The sequence below is a fragment of the Gallus gallus genome, chromosome 4, assembly GCF_016699485.2.
Source record: "Gallus gallus isolate bGalGal1 chromosome 4, bGalGal1.mat.broiler.GRCg7b, whole genome shotgun sequence".
Lineage (NCBI taxonomy): Eukaryota > Metazoa > Chordata > Aves > Galliformes > Phasianidae > Gallus > Gallus gallus.
Window position 1 is genome coordinate 4,110,968 of NC_052535.1, and position 17,050 is coordinate 4,128,017.

At 41.8% G+C, this 17,050-nt stretch overlaps 1 protein-coding gene across 41 annotated transcripts in view; it reads left to right on the top strand.

Annotated features, from left to right (window-relative positions):
* Positions 1 to 11,080, top strand: part of INTS6L (integrator complex subunit 6 like) — a 53,636-nt gene extending 42,556 nt beyond the window's left edge. For 35 of the 41 annotated variants that reach the window (XM_046940998.1, XM_046941008.1, XM_046941009.1 and 32 more), the window contains 9 exons: positions 2,677 to 2,771; positions 3,499 to 3,609; positions 5,170 to 5,385; positions 5,845 to 5,968; positions 6,511 to 6,653; positions 6,781 to 7,012; positions 7,822 to 8,214; positions 9,575 to 9,668; positions 10,066 to 11,080. In XM_046940998.1, coding sequence (XP_046796954.1) covers positions 2,677 to 2,771; positions 3,499 to 3,609; positions 5,170 to 5,385; positions 5,845 to 5,968; positions 6,511 to 6,653; positions 6,781 to 7,012; positions 7,822 to 8,214; positions 9,575 to 9,668; positions 10,066 to 10,165 — 1,508 coding nt within the window. In that variant the 3' untranslated portion in view covers positions 10,166 to 11,080. Of the gene's footprint in view, positions 1 to 2,676; positions 2,772 to 3,498; positions 3,610 to 5,169; positions 5,386 to 5,844; positions 5,969 to 6,510; positions 6,654 to 6,780; positions 7,013 to 7,821; positions 8,215 to 9,574; positions 9,669 to 10,065 lie in introns of those variants that run through there. The other 6 variants (XM_015278458.4, XM_015278459.4, XR_001464171.4 and 3 more) reach the window with 5 other exon arrangements.
* Positions 11,081 to 17,050: the final 5,970 nt, after the last annotated feature.

Sequence of the window (17,050 nt, forward strand, 5' to 3'; positions counted from 1 at the left end):
TGATGAAAGATTGTTGTTGATTGCCAAATTCATAAAGTGAAAGTGAGGGAATAGACATGGATCTAAGCAGAGGTCAGGTGCTGTGTTGCCCAATGTGTTTTGTGACTGATTCCACGTGTGTTAGTAGGAGGTCACCTCTGCCCATGGAGGGCTGCAGAAGCATCAGAAAGCTCAGGGGGTCAACAGAGTGGTGCTGTACTTGTCCAGGTGGAATTTAATGTGGGTGGTGATGTTTTTTAACGTTTTTACTTTGGGTTATGTGGTGTAAGCTGTCACAACTGGACTGTTGTCAGATGAACTGCTCTGGTAATTAGGTTCCAGCTGAACTACTAAAATTGAATGCTTGTTGACCATTTTCTCCATCTTTCACACTCTGTCTTTGTTTTTAAACTGTTCACTGAGTTTGAAAGTGCATCAAGCACCCTTATGTGGCACTGGATATAAAAGATATGTATTGGTATCTTGTTTGCCTTGATTTGGTGGTTCTCTGTATTGGTCTAGACTGGAAAAAGAACATCTGGAGCACAACTTGTATTAACTGATATGTCTGTAGTTGTACCTGTTCTCTTGGAATTGTTACAGCTTGTGGTCCTTTCCTAGTGGTTACTAAATGCCATCTTCCCAATGATCCTCTGCTTTTGGCTTTCTCTGAGTTTAGGAGAAGTTAAAAGAATTTTTTATTGATTTCTGGACTGTATGAAGTAGTATCTGAAAATCAGTAGGTTGGATTAAGACTGCTCTATGAAAATACTATAAAATCTTCTTACAATAGTATTTAATATTATTATAATAATCATTATAATATTATAAAATATTATCCAAAGCATTTGGATTTAATCTATGAAAGATAGTTAGCTGAGTTGTTGTTTCCTTATTTATATAAATGATTGTGTGCAGCCCAGTGCACAGTGGAAATAGTACATTTCAAGTGCCTGTGTTGTAATCTGCTGACAGTGCATGTCTCAAACTCTTGCAGTAGAGGCAGGTAAGATATTGGTGATCTCCTTGAAACTTGTGGCCGTGTTTACCACTGTGACCTTCTTCCATTTAGAGGAAGCTCATGCTGTGGGGGAGGCTCTCATTGCAGATAAGACAAGTCTTTGCTGTGATTTGAGCTCTGCTTAGATTTGAGAGCTTATTCAGATAGCAAAGATTGTATGTAGTTGAACCAGAGCATATTATGAACATCTCTACTGTTTAAGAGTGGCTGTGCTGTCAAACTTCAGGGGTTATATACTGGAACAACCTGCACAGAGGAAGACATGGGATAGTAGTAAAGCACTGATAAGGAGTTTAAGGTTAAAGCTGTTATAACCAACTCATAGGCTTTAAAATATTAGAATGTGCTATAACACTGAACACTTTACAGGATTTCTAATGTTTTTCATTTTCAGTTTTGGGAGAGAGGTATAGTTAACTTCTGCTATAAAGAGCTAATGGGTTTATAAGACAAGAATGGATATTGTTTTGTATTTGCCATATGTTGTGATACTATCACAGGTTCCTTAGGATAATGGTACTAAGCATGTGGTATATTGAGGTTTTAAACGGAGTTCTAATTTAGCCTCTCAAACTCTACGCCCTTTCTTCAGGCCTGGAAAGAGAACAGCTAGAACATCTGTAGAGTATTTCTGATATGCAGTACAAAATTCATTTAGATTAGAAAATCCCTGTAATTAAGTATGGTTTGACTATGAGAAGTTGGAAAATTGTATCTTAACATCTGTTCCATTTGTGCAGAATACTATGCAAGTCAAATTTTCTTCTCCAAATACGTCTTCCTGAAAGCTCCATCTGGAGAAAACAATTTCCTTGCTGCATCTGTCTTTTTCACACCCTCCTCTGTGCAACTCTGTCACCTGCAGCTCCCTCCAGTTAATTTTTGGACATCCCTTTCTCTAGTCCTGTCTTTACTTCCACTAGGCTCACTTTGCCGGGATGTTACAGCCCTACTAAAGAGAAACTTGATCTCAGTTGGTAATTTACAATTTCACATGATTAATTGCAGGATACTGTGTTCACCTCTGTTTAGAGATCACTGTTACGGTTTATAGCTTGTGCAGCAAATGGCTGCATGCCTTAGGTCAGTGATCTTTAAACGCAATATGCACATCTCTAGTGGAAGCAAGGTATCTGTAACATGGTGCCTGAAGGAAATAATCCATCTTGTTGCCCCTCTCTTAAAGGGCAGCAGTTTCTGTAGGTAATTAGGCTCTCTCATCTACATCTGTGGCAGAGTTTGCTGACCTAGCATGAGCTGGCAGTGGTGCTGAAGGTACTCCGCTCCCCCTTCTCTTTCAGGGGTTTGGTTTAATCAGATCCAGGGAGTCCCTGATGATGCAAGAGAGAGACAAGGGAGGTGAAACTCAACAGGTGAATCTGTTGCACCTTCCGTGTTACCAGTAGTTGTGCACAGTATTCTAAGTCTGGCATACCTTGTTAAGTTTGTCTGTAATGAGAAGTTGTTCTGGACTGTCTACCAAAGCTAGGACTGGAGGTTCCAAAATCCTTCATACCTAAGGTTAAGAATAGTTTCTGTGGGGAAGGCCCATTGGGAGATGGGAGGAGGGAGAAGAAAAGCTGGGTGGGGGAGAACTTGGCAGTTGAATTTGTGATAATGCTAATGGTCTGGGACTATATAAACAAAACCTTCTTTTGTTGTTTTCCTTCTTGCAGATGACTTGTTTAAGGTTCACAAACTTAAGCCAAATCTGAAGTGGAGACAGGCTTTTGACAACTACTTAAAAACAATGCCTCCTTACTACATACTGGTATGTTCCTTTTCTCATTTTGTGCTCCTGGGTATAATAATGGCTTATGTGACCAGAATCCTGTGCACCATACCTCTTCCTAGTAAATTTTGTTGACATAATTACAGTGAAATTTTAGGTATTAAACATTTTGTTTTGCAGAGGTATGTAGATCAGGTCTAACGTTTTTAAAATAAATAAATTTCTTGTAATATTGAGTACTAGTATCAATACAACTGAATGTGTTTTCAGATCACTGTATACTAAATGAGCATTGATCTCATGTACTTCAGATTGTGACCAAATTTGGCATTATTTTATAACTTGGTAAGGAAAGTTCAGATTTGGTTGTTCATTAATGTAACTGCTAGATCTTCAAAAGCTGATACTAAGAGACCTGGCTGGGCCAGATAAAGGGTGGTGGGAGGAACCATGTCACCTTTTATACGTAGCTTGGACAATGCACCTCAATATGGACTTGCATCATCCCGGCTATTCTGGTACTGAGCCTCTGTGGAAATTACACCATGCCGTGTGGTGTCTTGGTAATGTGGCATAATGTCCATTGCAAGCTAGTTAGACTACCAAACTCATGTCACCTGTTATCTGAATAGACTTGAATTTTAGTTGCCAAAAGTGGAAAAGCTAGAGCACTAATCCATGTGCCTTAGCTTCCTGTAATTGATCTTATACAATTTTTTTTTAAAGACTTACTCTCTTACTATTGTGTATTTTGTTTTCCTTATAGCCATTAAAGAAAGCCCTAAGGATGATGGGAGCTCCAAATCTGATATCAGATAATTTAGATTGTGGACTTAGTTACAGTGTTATCTCTTACCTTAAAAAACTCAGCCAACAGGTAGTATTGATAAAACCTTTGCAATTAGAAGTGCGTTGATTATTTAGTTTGTGGTAATCTTATTATAACACAGTTAATCCCTGTGGGAGTTCATACGGGTGTTCAGCATACATCTAGGATTGGGTGAGCGTTTCCACCACAAATATGGATGAATTCAGAGTGACTCTGTAGCCAGTGACTGTGCCTTCTGTAAGTGGTGGAGGGGAGTGAGGAGACCTCCTCAGCTGCATTTTAAGTGTCTGCTAGACCTTTGCATTCCAAAGATTATCACTAATTGGATTTATGACTGCTCTTGCATTATTCATCAGATCTGAAGTCAGAGGCTTGCTCTCAGTTTCACATTTATTCCATGGATGCCTTAGCAATGTGTACATTCCAAACAGTGTACGTTCCCATCCATGGGGAGTAAGACCATAATTTACATCTTATATCTGAGCTTCCTGTTTCCTTCAGGTCAAATCCATTATGTGTGTTGTGTCACCTGATGGAAATTAGTCTTATGGATCTCTCTTTTTTTGTCAGTAATGCCCTTTTGGGTATAACTGTCTGAAAACCATGCCTCCTTAGTGTGAATGGTTCTTGCAACAGTAATTTAATATCTAGAAGTCAGTTGCAAAGCAGTGCAGCCCTTAGAAATCACAAAGATCCTCCCCCTTAAAGAATGCACAAAATATGTTCCAGAAGCCTCTGAATGACTGAGCATCTATTAGGCATAAAACGTCCTGTGGTATTTTGGTAATGTAATGACAAATGTAATGACCCACAAATTCTATTATTTGTCTGCAATATGGAGTTGGAAGGGTTTGAAATGGCTACTGTGGTTTTCACAGACATTGTCAGTACATGAAACAGTTTAAATATGTTGCATGCATTATAGGCTCCTGTATAGGGCCAAGCAGTTCCACAACTCTGGTGTGTTTCATCTGTCCTTAAATTCAGAGTTTCCAATAAACAGTGAAACAAATCCTGTAGAGGATGAGATCTGGGGGAAGTGGGTTGCCATCACCATGCTTAATGCAGTACAATCATCTGTAGCCATAATAAGAAAACTTTGTTAATTGGAGAAGTAACGTGTTTTTAGAAACTTAACGTGAAGCAAATACCTGTAGGTTCAACTGCTGTTCTCCCTTATCTTGATGCAGCCTAGTACAAACCTTAGTTATTAGGTTGTATCAAAATGAAATCTGAAATACTGTTTTAAACAGTAACCTGAGGCATCCCACCTCCAGATAGTTTTTTGTTTTTCCCTTTCAAAAGTGATTTTTCAGGAGAACAAAAAGAAAGTCAGAGACTTGCAGCAAAATCAGGGACATTCACAAACCACCTACTGGCATATAAATTTAGATAAACTGGCTAAATATTTTTTTCTCTATGCTAGCGCAGTAGGAGTTTATTCTAAACTAGATCTAATATATGTACTCCATATATCCCTGGGTGTAGGTTGTTCTCCCATTTGTTGAGTGGTCGGGAACCAAATTGTAGTTTTATTCTGTTAATGTTTTGTACTGAAAGTCTGCAATGCTTGCTCATTCTTTAACTCGTGATGTGATTCCATTTTAGACAAAAATAGAGTCGGAACGGATTATAGGTTCAGTGGGTAAGAAAGTTCCACAAGAAATTGGAATAAAGGTGAAAAATCATTCCAGTGGCCTCTCCTTGGTACACAGTAGGGATTTTAAGCAACTGCTTCAAGGTATCACTGGGGAATCTCCACTGAGACTGGCGGAAATGAATGTTAAAGAATTTGCTGGCTTCCACATAGGACTCTTAAACAAGGTAAACAGCAGAGTGGTCTGAATGATTAAGCAGTTGCTTTGTTTTAAATGAGTAATTTTTATGGACTTAAAACAGAAGAAGGATTTAAGTACTTTGCTGAATTTTGAGAAATGCATCATAGACAGAAGTAGTGACTGGAGTAAATGAATTTTTTTGCACCTGCTTTTGGGACATAGTTTGAAAATCCCAGACTTAAGCAAAGATTACTGTGTTGGAAGTGACAATCTCTGCCAAAGACAGCTAGCGTTGTCAGTCCAGAAATTAATGCTATTAGTTTTACTAAAACTGAAAGCACTGCTGAAAAGAAATTGAGGCTGCTGTATCCAATTATGAAGATCTGAAGTTGCTTTAGAATAATTTTTTTTTGCTAGTTGATGTTACTGTAGTTCATAGAGGAATTCCTCTGTGCGTAAGTATTGGTGGGTTAATTGAAGGTTATTTGTTTTATCCTAAAACTAGGATTTGAAGCCACAGGCATTCAGGAATGCATATGATATCCCTCGTCGCAGTCTTCTAGATCAGCTAACTAGGATGAGAACCAATCTTCTGAAAACACACAGACACATCGTGGGGCAGGATGAAGGTATGCTGCCACTGTTATTCATTAACAGTTTGGAAGAGAGCACAACTATTTAATTGACTGAAGTAGAATTTTCTGTCCTGCATGTGGGGAGGAAGTGGACCTTGCATCTTTTATTGAGGCAATCATTATCTTTTTCTAGACTCTGAAGGGGAAAGAATGAAACATTCACCTTCTGGCAGGAAGTACACTGTGCTTGCTTTGAGTTGTAAAAAGAAATGTTGTGGAAGAGATTTCCCATGCAATAAATTGCAGTAGACCTGTTTTTATAGTGATGGTGGTATGAGCAGAGGGGGACATAATTCACTTTACCCTTGTTAGTTAAGTGCTGGTGGTCTGAATTTGCAGTTGTTAGAGTAGAGATTGAACTTGTTTATTTTTCATTCTTTTGCCAGTTAAACTTAACTCTTACAAACCTTATTTCTGAAATTGTAGTCTTCTGCTTTTCTACTTCTTGAATAGTGACACTCACAGTTGAAGTGTATGAGGCTTTTATTGCCTTAGTCTTAAGGTAGACTACGTTAAAATGTCTTATTCTGCTGCAGACTGCCTTCACAGTGTTCCTGTTGCTCAAATGGGAAATTACCAGGAATACTTGAAAATGATGCCTTCACCCCTTCGGGAGATTGATCCGGATCAACCAAAAAGGCTTCATACATTTGGCAATCCATTCAAACAGGATAAGAAGGTAGGATGAATCTCGTTATCTGCTGTATTGTTATTTGAAAGCCACCTGAATTGATAAAGCAATATATATGTTTTCTTACTTGTTTTATATCCACATATATATATGTATGGGTTTTTTTTTTTTCCAGGGTATGATGATAGATGAAGCAGATGAATTTGTTGCTGGGCCTCAGAATAAGATTAAGCGTCCTGGAGAGCCAAATACTCCAGCATCTCTGAAGAGGAGGCGTAGCATGTCACCACTGCTGAGAAGGCCACAGTCACCACCAGTTGTAACAAATCATGTTGGTGGGAAAGGGCCGCCATGTGCTTCTGGATCCCCAGCACATATGAACCTCAAAGGTGTACCAACAAATAAAGGTATATTGAGTATGTTTCTAGGCTAGTTCAAAAGGGTACATAAGTTTTAATGTTGATTAGGATAGAATTTCTTTTGCTGTAGCTAAACAGGCTACTCTTAGAGTTAATGAAGTCCTGAATGAACAATAATTTGATAGACTGTTTTTAAAAAGTCCTGAAACCTTTCGCCAGGATGGTTTGGAGTGTCAGCAAGCATTTCATTTTAGCTTTTAGTTCTCATTTGTGTATTCTGCAGTGGGGAAGGGAGAGGTCAGAAAAGAAAGTAAAAACAAATACAGTTATGTTTACATACCTATTGCAGCAGAGTCGAGAGAATACTCTTATTTGCTGAACTAGGGGAGGGAATACTTGAACTTCTCTACTGTCAGAGTGATGGAGCACTGGAACAGGCTGCCCTGGGAGGTTGTGGAGTCTCCTTCTGTGGAGATATTCAAGACCCATCTGGTCACCGACCTGTGTGACCTTCGCTAGCTGCGTTAGCAGTGGGGGTTGCCCTCTGTGATCTCCAGGGGTCCCTTCCACCCCCTACAGTTCTGTGATTCTGTGAATTATAGTTCACTTAGAAGTCATAGCACTGCAATAGGAATTCAGAAAGTGATGACTTTGTGACAATTACATCAGATGGTAGCTGTCCTAAGGGATGTTTTCATTTGATTGCCTTAATTGTTGGATAAAACTTCTGAAGGGAGTTACTCAGCACTATCTGATCACTGCACAGTACTTCAAACAAAAGGGGATGCAGAGTAACTTCTTTTTTTGCTTTTGATACTGAATTATGCAATAATAATATGCATCTTTTTACTTTGTAGACACCACTAACAATATTGTCCAAGATGGTAATGGAGAGAAGAAAGCAGAAAATTGTCAGTTGCTGGAAAAACAAATTGATGGCATATCTGTACAAATGGCTCCTTCTGTTCCAGCTGCTATGGGAGATGATGAAATGCTACCCAATGACTTGGACTCTCTACCTGATGAGTTCAACTGTTTAAGTGAAGATGGCTTGGATCACAAACCGGGTACCAATGCACTTGTTCAAGGGCCTCTAAATTACAGTGTGGCTGGAGATGACCAAAAACGAGTGATGGAGTCAACTTCAGAATCTGTGCCAAATTCCTTTAAAATAACACCTATGATGTTGGAGGGAAACAATGCTGATATCAAAATTAAAGTGATGAAAGAGGTTCGCAAACCTGGAAGAAGTAAGTTCTTTATTAATATGCTAAAAATGGGCTAGGGGTAGAGAAGACTTCTTTTATGTCAGAAGCTATTTTGAAACTATGTAGAACTTGAGATTTCAAATTATTTCTGATAACTTGTATATGAGCAGAAGAGGAACAGGAAGGTCCTGAAATGGGAGGGCAGGTGAGTTGACAGCAGTGTCTCTGAAGATGAGTGCCAAGTGACCTTGATTTCCCTTTGAGTTAGATTAACTGTTGTAAGAAGTATCTTATGAGGCAACTTTCACAGGTTTTATTTTTGTAAGTGTTACCAATGATGTTATGAGACTGGATATTTCAGTACTGGAAGGCTAACAGACAGCAAATGCCTGTCTTAGGCTTTCCCTTATATTGCAGTGCTCCTTGTACATATATACCCTGTGTACTTTGTTCTGTGTTTGTCAGAATTTGTGATTGAGGGCAAAGGCATATGTAGGGTTGGTACATCTTGAAATATGATTGATGGAAAGGGAATATTACAGTTAACAGCACAATAATATTTTATTATTTTGAGGGAGAGTGTAATTAATGATGGAATGCTGTTGTAAACTCATCAGAACTGAAGACTAGAATTCATTTGTTCTCTATTTTATTGTAAGGTTTAGTAATTCCCCAAAATCTAAATTGTTGTCAGAAAAAGTAACTTGGCACCTTGGCTTTTGTTATGTATACAGTAACTCCAGCTAATACGTATGCTGTAGGACTTGCCATAGGCATAATCTTTCAATTCTTCTTAAACTGTGGATATCCTCAATGTAGTCTATATCCAAGTGAGTTATTTCTACAATTTGAATTACTGAGTAATTTTCTAATACATTGTCAAGCATCAGTAATTGGTACGGTGGACTATTCTTAACTCTTCTTGTGTTGCTTTCCCAAAGCTTAGCATTTCACTGAGACATATAATCATTGTGGCAAATTAGTACTTGTAGCATGCCTTGCTGCATAGTTCAGGCAGGCATGAAAGAGGGGATGCCTCTTTGCTCATATCATCTGCTAGTGCTGACTCTATGTCCATGGTGATCTGTCTCCTCTACTGGTCAGACCTAGCCTGCATTTTTCCAAGGGCTGATGTTTCTAGCTGTTGCTCGTTTAAGAGAACCTAATTCTTCAGATTCTTCAGTGACACATTTGGATACCAGATCATCAGTATCACTTCAGATTATTGATATCACCTGTTGTCTTGTGCACAGAGCTAATGCTGGATTTTTTTGTCCAACATGTATGCTGAAGTGTGAAACTCTGGGCTTTGTTTGTTGTTTCCTTTGATTTTTGAGAGTTCTCGAACCTGCATTTGAAAGACACATTTCTAAACTATTTGAATTTTATTATTTTTTTTTAGATTATGAAAAAATCTTCTCTCTTCTTGAGGAGGTACAAGGACCTATGGAAATGCAGAAGTATTTCATTGAATTTGCTATCAAGGAAGCAGCAAGGTTTGTATAGATAAAAGTGACTCGGTCATAAATTGTTACTTTTGATTATATTAATAAAATACAAAAATTTCCAGTACTACAACTTCGTTTTCTTATTTTGACATATTTCAATCAATACAGTTTTTTTAGCTGTCAGACTGCCCTTACGTTTTCTGGAGTAAATGGCCATTAGTTGAAGTTCAAATGTAGGATAGAAAGACGGTGGTTAAGGAAGAAAGATGCAACATTTGTCTGAGTTGGGAATGGAGGTTCTATTAAATTACATTACAGGAAGCTCTTCTGTGCTGGTAACAGAGGCTCTGGGAGTAGTATTTGTCATAGCTAGATAATACCAAGTTGTCAAACTGTTATTTTTGGGGGAAAAAAAAACCTAACTTACTTTCTTTCTCTTCTTTAGGTTTAAAAAACGTGTCTTAATACAACACTTAGAGAGAATACTAGAGGAACTAGAGTTCAACAGCCTACCCAACAGAGTTAATCATGTCAACAGTAGATAATAGTTTACCAGCCAGACGAATACGGACCAGGAATGAGTTTGCTGTGCCGCAGAAGAGTGGAAGAGAATGCAGCTGTTGCCGTCACCATCTTGGCAGTCAACTGATTTTACTGTCAGAGTCTGAGAAGAAGCAGTGGAGCTTTAACTTTACGAACCTCTATCGGCAGAAGCTGGGCTATAACCTTAAGGATTTGCTATGAAAGGTGTGGCTTTTTTCCTGTGGAGGGTGCTATTTGCTCAACAGGCTGAAGAAAATAACCATTGCTGCCCCTCCTGCAGGTGATGAGAATTTACTCATTTGAACACTGTCATTAGACATTTTACGTGCTATAGGCAGCAGGTTGCACTAAATGGGGCACTGTCAAATGCACACACTGTCTGCATCGTGGAGAGATCCCATGTGTTCCCCAAAAAAAACCCTCCCAGAAACACCTGCACTGGTAATATTGCATGTTGCCACCACAGAGACAAGGGTCTTGTTCCTGAGAACTACTAGCCATGCCTTTAAACTTGAGATTCAGTGTAGATTGAGAGTAAAGAAACTGCTATTGTGTTAATGAAAGCTAAAGACAGCCCTGTGACTGTTACCACCTGATGGTCACTAAACAATCTACCTCAGACTCTCTTCTGTTTTGTCTGCAGACATTATGAAAGTGCACCTGAGGCTTCCCAGGTCCCCGACTTCAGTTCTCTTTCATCCTGTGAGGAGGACGGAGATTCTTCAGGTGGCCTTGGCACACGCTGTGCTTTGGAAGCACTAAAAGGAAACGCTTTTAAAAACGTGTATTTTAATGTTCATACAAAAGAGATTATTTTGAACAGTATTGTTACCAGATCACTAATTTGATATTTTAACTGTATAAATTTTTTTGGAACATAATGTATATATAAAATAAACCATTTTATTAATTTTTAAGAAGTGCTGATCTGAGGAGTCTGTAGCGGGCAGCATTGAGTTCCGCCAATTGTCTGTCACCAACAGACTGCTGATATTTTTGTAGTTCTGGTCTGCACGCCCTCAAACTCAGCTTATGGCAATAGCTGCAGAACATGTTTGTGTTCATCTTCCTGTGGCACGTGCCCTGGAGTGCCTGCCCCATCAGTCAGTTCAGCCTGTGCAGGGTGTTTACTCATTATTAAATAAGGCACTAAGTTCCGTCTTACCAAATCCTTGGTTACCTGAGTTGGTATCCTCTCCTCTATTCCTCTTTTGTCAAAAGGTAATCTTGTATTCACAGAACGTACAAAGAAGACTGAAGCAGCTGCATGTAATTCAATTCTTCCTTTTAGCAGTACCAATGAGAAGCCAGTAGTAGGTGGCTCTTCAGATAATTCTGTATTTTCAGTTGTTCACGTACAGAGACGTCCTCTGATCCTTTAACAGCTTTGTTTTAAAAGACAGGATGAAGTTGTGCTCACGTGAACGAGCTCTTTATGAAGTACTGTGAATATCCTAAGGGTTCTACTTGGCCAGTCACCGCAAGAGGCAGGGAAACAGATAAAAGTTGGCAACCTGAACTTCTGTTCCTACAAGTGTTCTCAGTACTAGCCAGCCTGTGAGATGTATTTTCCTTCTTCTCTGAAGCAGCCGTGTCCCTCTGGAAGAGGTAGTTTGACCATTGGAATTACACCAGTGAAATGCGCAAAGGAAATAAATTCCAGCAGCAGCAACTCTCTGTTACAGTATTATGTGGATGAAGTGATACAGGGAAAGAAGTTACTGTAAACTATTAGCTGTTATTTATCTGTACAGTTGAACATCTTTTTAAAAGATGGAGTAATACCTCAGAGATAAGTGATACAAATTGGGATCCATCTCTTCAGAATCATTATGTGGAAGTTGTATGTCATCGCAGTGGACCTCCTGTGCCTAATGTTGGACTCTTGAGATGGAATTTATTTACCATAGGTCACATGTACTGCATGTACATGGTTTTAAAATGCATAGTTATGCGCATCAGATTGCTTGTGATCATGCTGTTTTTTGAATAGTAGGTGGTAAGAGGAGATGGGCTCCTTCTAGTTAACTCTTAATTTTCTTTCCTGATTCCAGGACAGCTACTTGATCACAGTGTGTCTGAGCAGAGGCAGAGTTTTTAGCTAGTGACCTTGTTTGTGTAGTATCTGGGCATACTCTTTTGATGTGATACAGTTGGCTGCCAAATCGGTTATAGGGAGATGGTGACCTTGGAAACGTGTACATCAGAAAATGCACAGGAACTACAGAATAATCCATACCACTCCAGAATAAGAATTTTTCCTTACCTCACCGTTATTTTATCTGAATAAAATGAATTTGGGTAAGGACATCAGAGGAGAAGAAGCTTTACGCTGAACTGAACACGAATCTTCATAAGAAAGAAGGAAGATATACCATCTTCACAGATTGTGTCGATGAAAAGATGAAGAAAACTCTTGGGATGCACACAGTCCTACAGCCCAAGTGGAGCACAAAACGAACATTGTTTGCTTAGGAAGCCAGTGGATGTTCTCAGACTTGTGTTAAGGAGAATATGAACAGAATCCTTTGTAAAACAAACAACCTTGTTTGACGTGGGTGGCAAATGCATTGAAAACATACAGCCATGGCTTTCAAATAGCACAGTTCGCTTTGATGTGCAACCGGGACAGCCAGGAAGGGTTGTGCTGGTGTCAGACCTTCCTTCTTGTGCGTGGAGACTGTGGCCCCTGCAGCTGAGTCACTGAGTGTGTCTGGTCAGCTTCTGAGCAGCAAGAGTGCTCCATGGGATCAGGAAACGGGAGCAGGCTGGGAAATGGAAATGTGTCTGTAGATGGGATTTGGAAAGCTGTGTGTGCTTTGTTCATACTTGCGTTTGTTGAGCCCCTGTACAAGATTGAAATAATGCAGCACATCTAAAGTGAAATGTTAGGGGAAGAAAAAAGAACACAACTACGCTTTGCTGTGTTTTCCATGAGGAGCACAAGGAACGTTGTTCAGCAGTCTGAATTAACAGTGTGTCTTCCTGCTAAAGGTGGAAAAGCTCTGTGGTTCTCTGGAGTCCTGCTATCTGTAATGTGTTCTGCTTTTTCCATTGCTTGACCCTAATTGGGCGTCCTCAGTGCTTATTGTCTTCACTCTTCTCTTAAAAACATGAAGTTTTCCTCTTTCCTAAAGTGAGCCTGCAGCCTTGCTGCTCCCAGGGCCCACTTGCTGATGGCAGATGACTCTCAGGTGCTTTTGTTCCCAGTTTGTGTGCTGTACGTTTATGATGTGCAGGGATGTATTCTTCCCCAGGCCTAGCCAACATCAGAAAGTGACTGTCATCTTCCCAAATAACAGCTGGAGAGGCTCTTGCTCAGCTATACCTGGCTTTGCAATGGTTAAGAGGTTTCATATCTCCCTTTACAGAAAAAAGTAATTCATTTTGTTGTTCTCCTGGTAGGTTTCTCTGGGTCCTGCCTCTGAGCTGGCTGGCTGAAATGGCAGTGACGTGGTGTATTGAATTGTTGTTTCTTAGTATCTGCTAAGAAGCTTCCGATGGAAAAATAAGAGTGGAAATGGGTTGCCTAATGGAAACAAACCATAAACGTTTGTAAAGCTGAACTGGAGTGTTTCATAGCAGCCAGCATGGCAATATCACACCTTTAGCAAATGGGCTCTGGAGCACTTGTCCTGAAGAATATGCAACCTAGTTAAGCTGAAAATGAGGCCAAAGACACCTCAAATCTGGCAAAAACAGCATTTGGCAGAGATCTGAAGGAAGGATGTTAGTCACTGGGTTTAAATGGAGCTACTACTTCCAGGTCTGCAAAAACAAGCTCTGAAGTCTGTCAAGTGGAAAGGGAAGAAACAAGAGGAGAATGCTTTGGGAGTTAGCAAAAGCTTGCAGCCTGCAGGAAGTGCTAAGTTCTGCTTTTAAATCTGAATCCCGCAATCAGCTTTTTGACTGCTTTACTTAACAGTGGCATTTCAGGTGGGGAAGACTAAACCGAAACCACCGAATGTGTCTGATTTACTGGGCCATTCCAGTCCAGCTGCAAATGAGCACATTACTTCATCCCTGGAAGCGGCCTGCTGGCTTGGCTTCAGTGTTGATGCTTTTCTTCTCTCCTGTGTTGATAATGCTTGCAACTGTCTCTTGGTAGTGGCTAACACAGCATGGAGTTCTGCAGGAGCCCTATTGTTGTCCATCAGGGAGTGCGAGCACAGGGTTTGATAGAGCTGGTGGGAAAGGCAGCTGCCTCTTGGATGCCGGTTTTCTGCTTCAGGACCTTATTTAAGAAGCATATGAGACTATTCTTAGGGCTGGGAGTGCAGATGTGGTGACTTTAGCAGCTGATTGTTGAGAGCTCAGAAAAATAATGTGCTGGGGAAGGGATGTTAGTGTTGGTACAACCTTGCGGTCAGCTCAGTGGAGGAGGGTAATTTCAGATGTGGTGAAACGACGTCACTGCGTGTGCCTGCCCTGGGTTGGCAGCCGTGTGGGTTTTCCTGGAATGGAGACTGCTGATAGTGTGTAAAGAAAAGGAGCCTTTAGCATGAGTTGGGGAGCCGCTCAAGAAGCTGCCGGCCGTGTTTTTGAACTTGGGCCAAAGCTCACGTACGGTTTCTGGTTAAGCTGAGAGGAACACTGTGGTCTGGGAAACGCAGTGGAATGGAAACCCCCGGTCAGATTTTTGCTGCAGATTTGTTTGTTTCCTGAGAGCCAGGGGAAGTTTTATCTCCACATCTGCAATGGGAGCTTCACGGCTGTTTTTGATTGTAGGATCAGCTCCAGCAGCAGTGGAAGTAGCCGAATCCTTGCCATTTTTGCTGTCATCTCAGTCACTGCCACTCCTCTAATGCAAGCAGTGCCAGGTCATGTCCCTGAAAAGACTGTATTTCTGAGTACCTGTGCTGCCCTTGCCGTGCTGAGTAGGACAAAGCTGTTGGTGAGGCATCTGTGTTAAATGCTTGCAGGACAGTGAAGAGGAGGGGCTTACAGAGTATTCTTGTAGCCAAAAGGGCAAAGCTTGTTCTGTGCGGCCTGCCTGCTTCTCGACGTTTTCTCTGTGTGTGCACATTTTGTATTTTATTTGTCAGTGTTTGATCCGTAGAACATATCAGAGAGCCATCGCGTCCTTCAGGAGGGACGCAGTTGGAAGGCTTTCCCTCTTGCTGCTGTGCAGAGGGGGCAGCAGGGCTGTGCTCAGGCCTGCAGGGAGGGACCGTGCCCTGCAGCCACCCCACTGCATGCGCCAATGGATGGGCGCAGTGGTTGGGTGTGCTGACAGTGAGCACGTTGGGTGTTTGGCAGTGGGCAGCAGGAGCTTTCCCTGGGTTTGTGGGAAGGCAAATGCTGTTTCTTGTGGTGGTGGTGGTGGTGTGAGCAGGTACTGCGTGCACAACTCGTTACCCTTAGGATTGTTGGTGGAGATGGGCTCTGAGCATGGGGCAGTGAAGGCTTTTTGTCAGTGTTTCTTGCTGTAGTAGTTCTTGGTAATGGGTGCCTCAGGACTCAAGGCTCCTTCTGTAAGTTGGACAGGAATAACAATGAGCCTTCCTCCCCAGGACTAAAAAGTGATAACATTTTTGCTGATTGCAGACTCTTATAATGCAGCTGCTCGACGGTGGCATCCCAGCCATGGAAAAATAACATCAGTTCTTGAAGCTATTTTCCAGTCTGTGCAGCGTATTACAATCCTTTGTGCACAGCTGGCACGTTTAACTTTGATTGCGTTGTTTAAGTGGCTGATCTGAGAGCAGCTTGGCTCCCAGTTGCTTGCAGAATTCAGACCTAAGATTGTTCCAGTTCATCTGTGGTTGGGTGTTTTGGAAGAGAGACAGACTATCTCATGTGCTTCTTGGGCTGCTAACTGGGGTGTCGTGGCACTCCTCCGAGAGCATCTTTCAAGTTGGATGGAGGGACTTACCCAAGGTCGTATAGCATGTCACTAGCAAAGATGATAAAATCCATGCCCTAATTTGGTCTTGTGAGCTGAATTCTTTCCCTGGTGTTGGAAATCCCACCGTACAGCAGCATGCGGGCTGCTGGGCCCGTGCTGTCAGTGGGAGGGTAGAGCTGGAGAGATGGGGCTGGGACAGCGGCAGGGAGGGGGGCTGCAGAGATGTGGCCAAAGGCTGTAGGCTGCTGCCTCCTCTTTAAATTCGAGTTCTGGTTTCTGACCTGAGCTGCTCCAGCACCTGGTCTTTCTCAGCCGTTAGAAAAGCGTGCTTTAAATTCCTCTGGCATCCCTGGATTCAGTGCTCCCTCCTCTGCCAACGAGCAGTGGGCAGAGCGTAGAAGCCACAATCCAAAGTAGTCATTAGTGGGAGAGGAGATGGTGGGGGACTGGCGAGCTCTAGAAAAGGCCGTTTGAAATACATTGCATTGAGCAAATCCTTCTGCAGGAGTACCGGCAGAGAGCAGGAATACAAACTCCGTGTACTTGAAATGCTGTGGCAGCACCATTCCCTCGCCCGGGGCTGAGTGCAGGCAGGGCGTGCAGGGGCTCAGTGCTGCCCTGGGCAGGGAGCTCACCTGCTGCAGGTGAGGTGAGGTGAGAGCAGGGAGCTGGCAGCGCATTCCCCAAGGGGAAGGCGGTCTGTGGTGAGTCACAGCCTGGGCTGAGAAAGGAAGCTGCTGCTGGGCAGGTTGGGCGCTGGCTTTTTCCATAAGTGAGTGCAACACAGCCCCAAGGAGGCTCTGACTTCACAGGGCAACTGAAAGCTGCTTTGGTTCCAGCTGCAAAATGCTGCATTCACACAGATGTAACCAGAGAGCACTTTCCTTCCTAGGGCCTGCACTGCACCTCAGGGCTTGGTGTGCTCACCACATCGGTGAGTCGGGATGGGGCTGAGCGAGCGAGGACATGGAGGGGACTGCTCATGTCACACTCGGAAACCCGTAGGAGTTTGAAAATGCCAATTAAAGCTCTGCCCTGT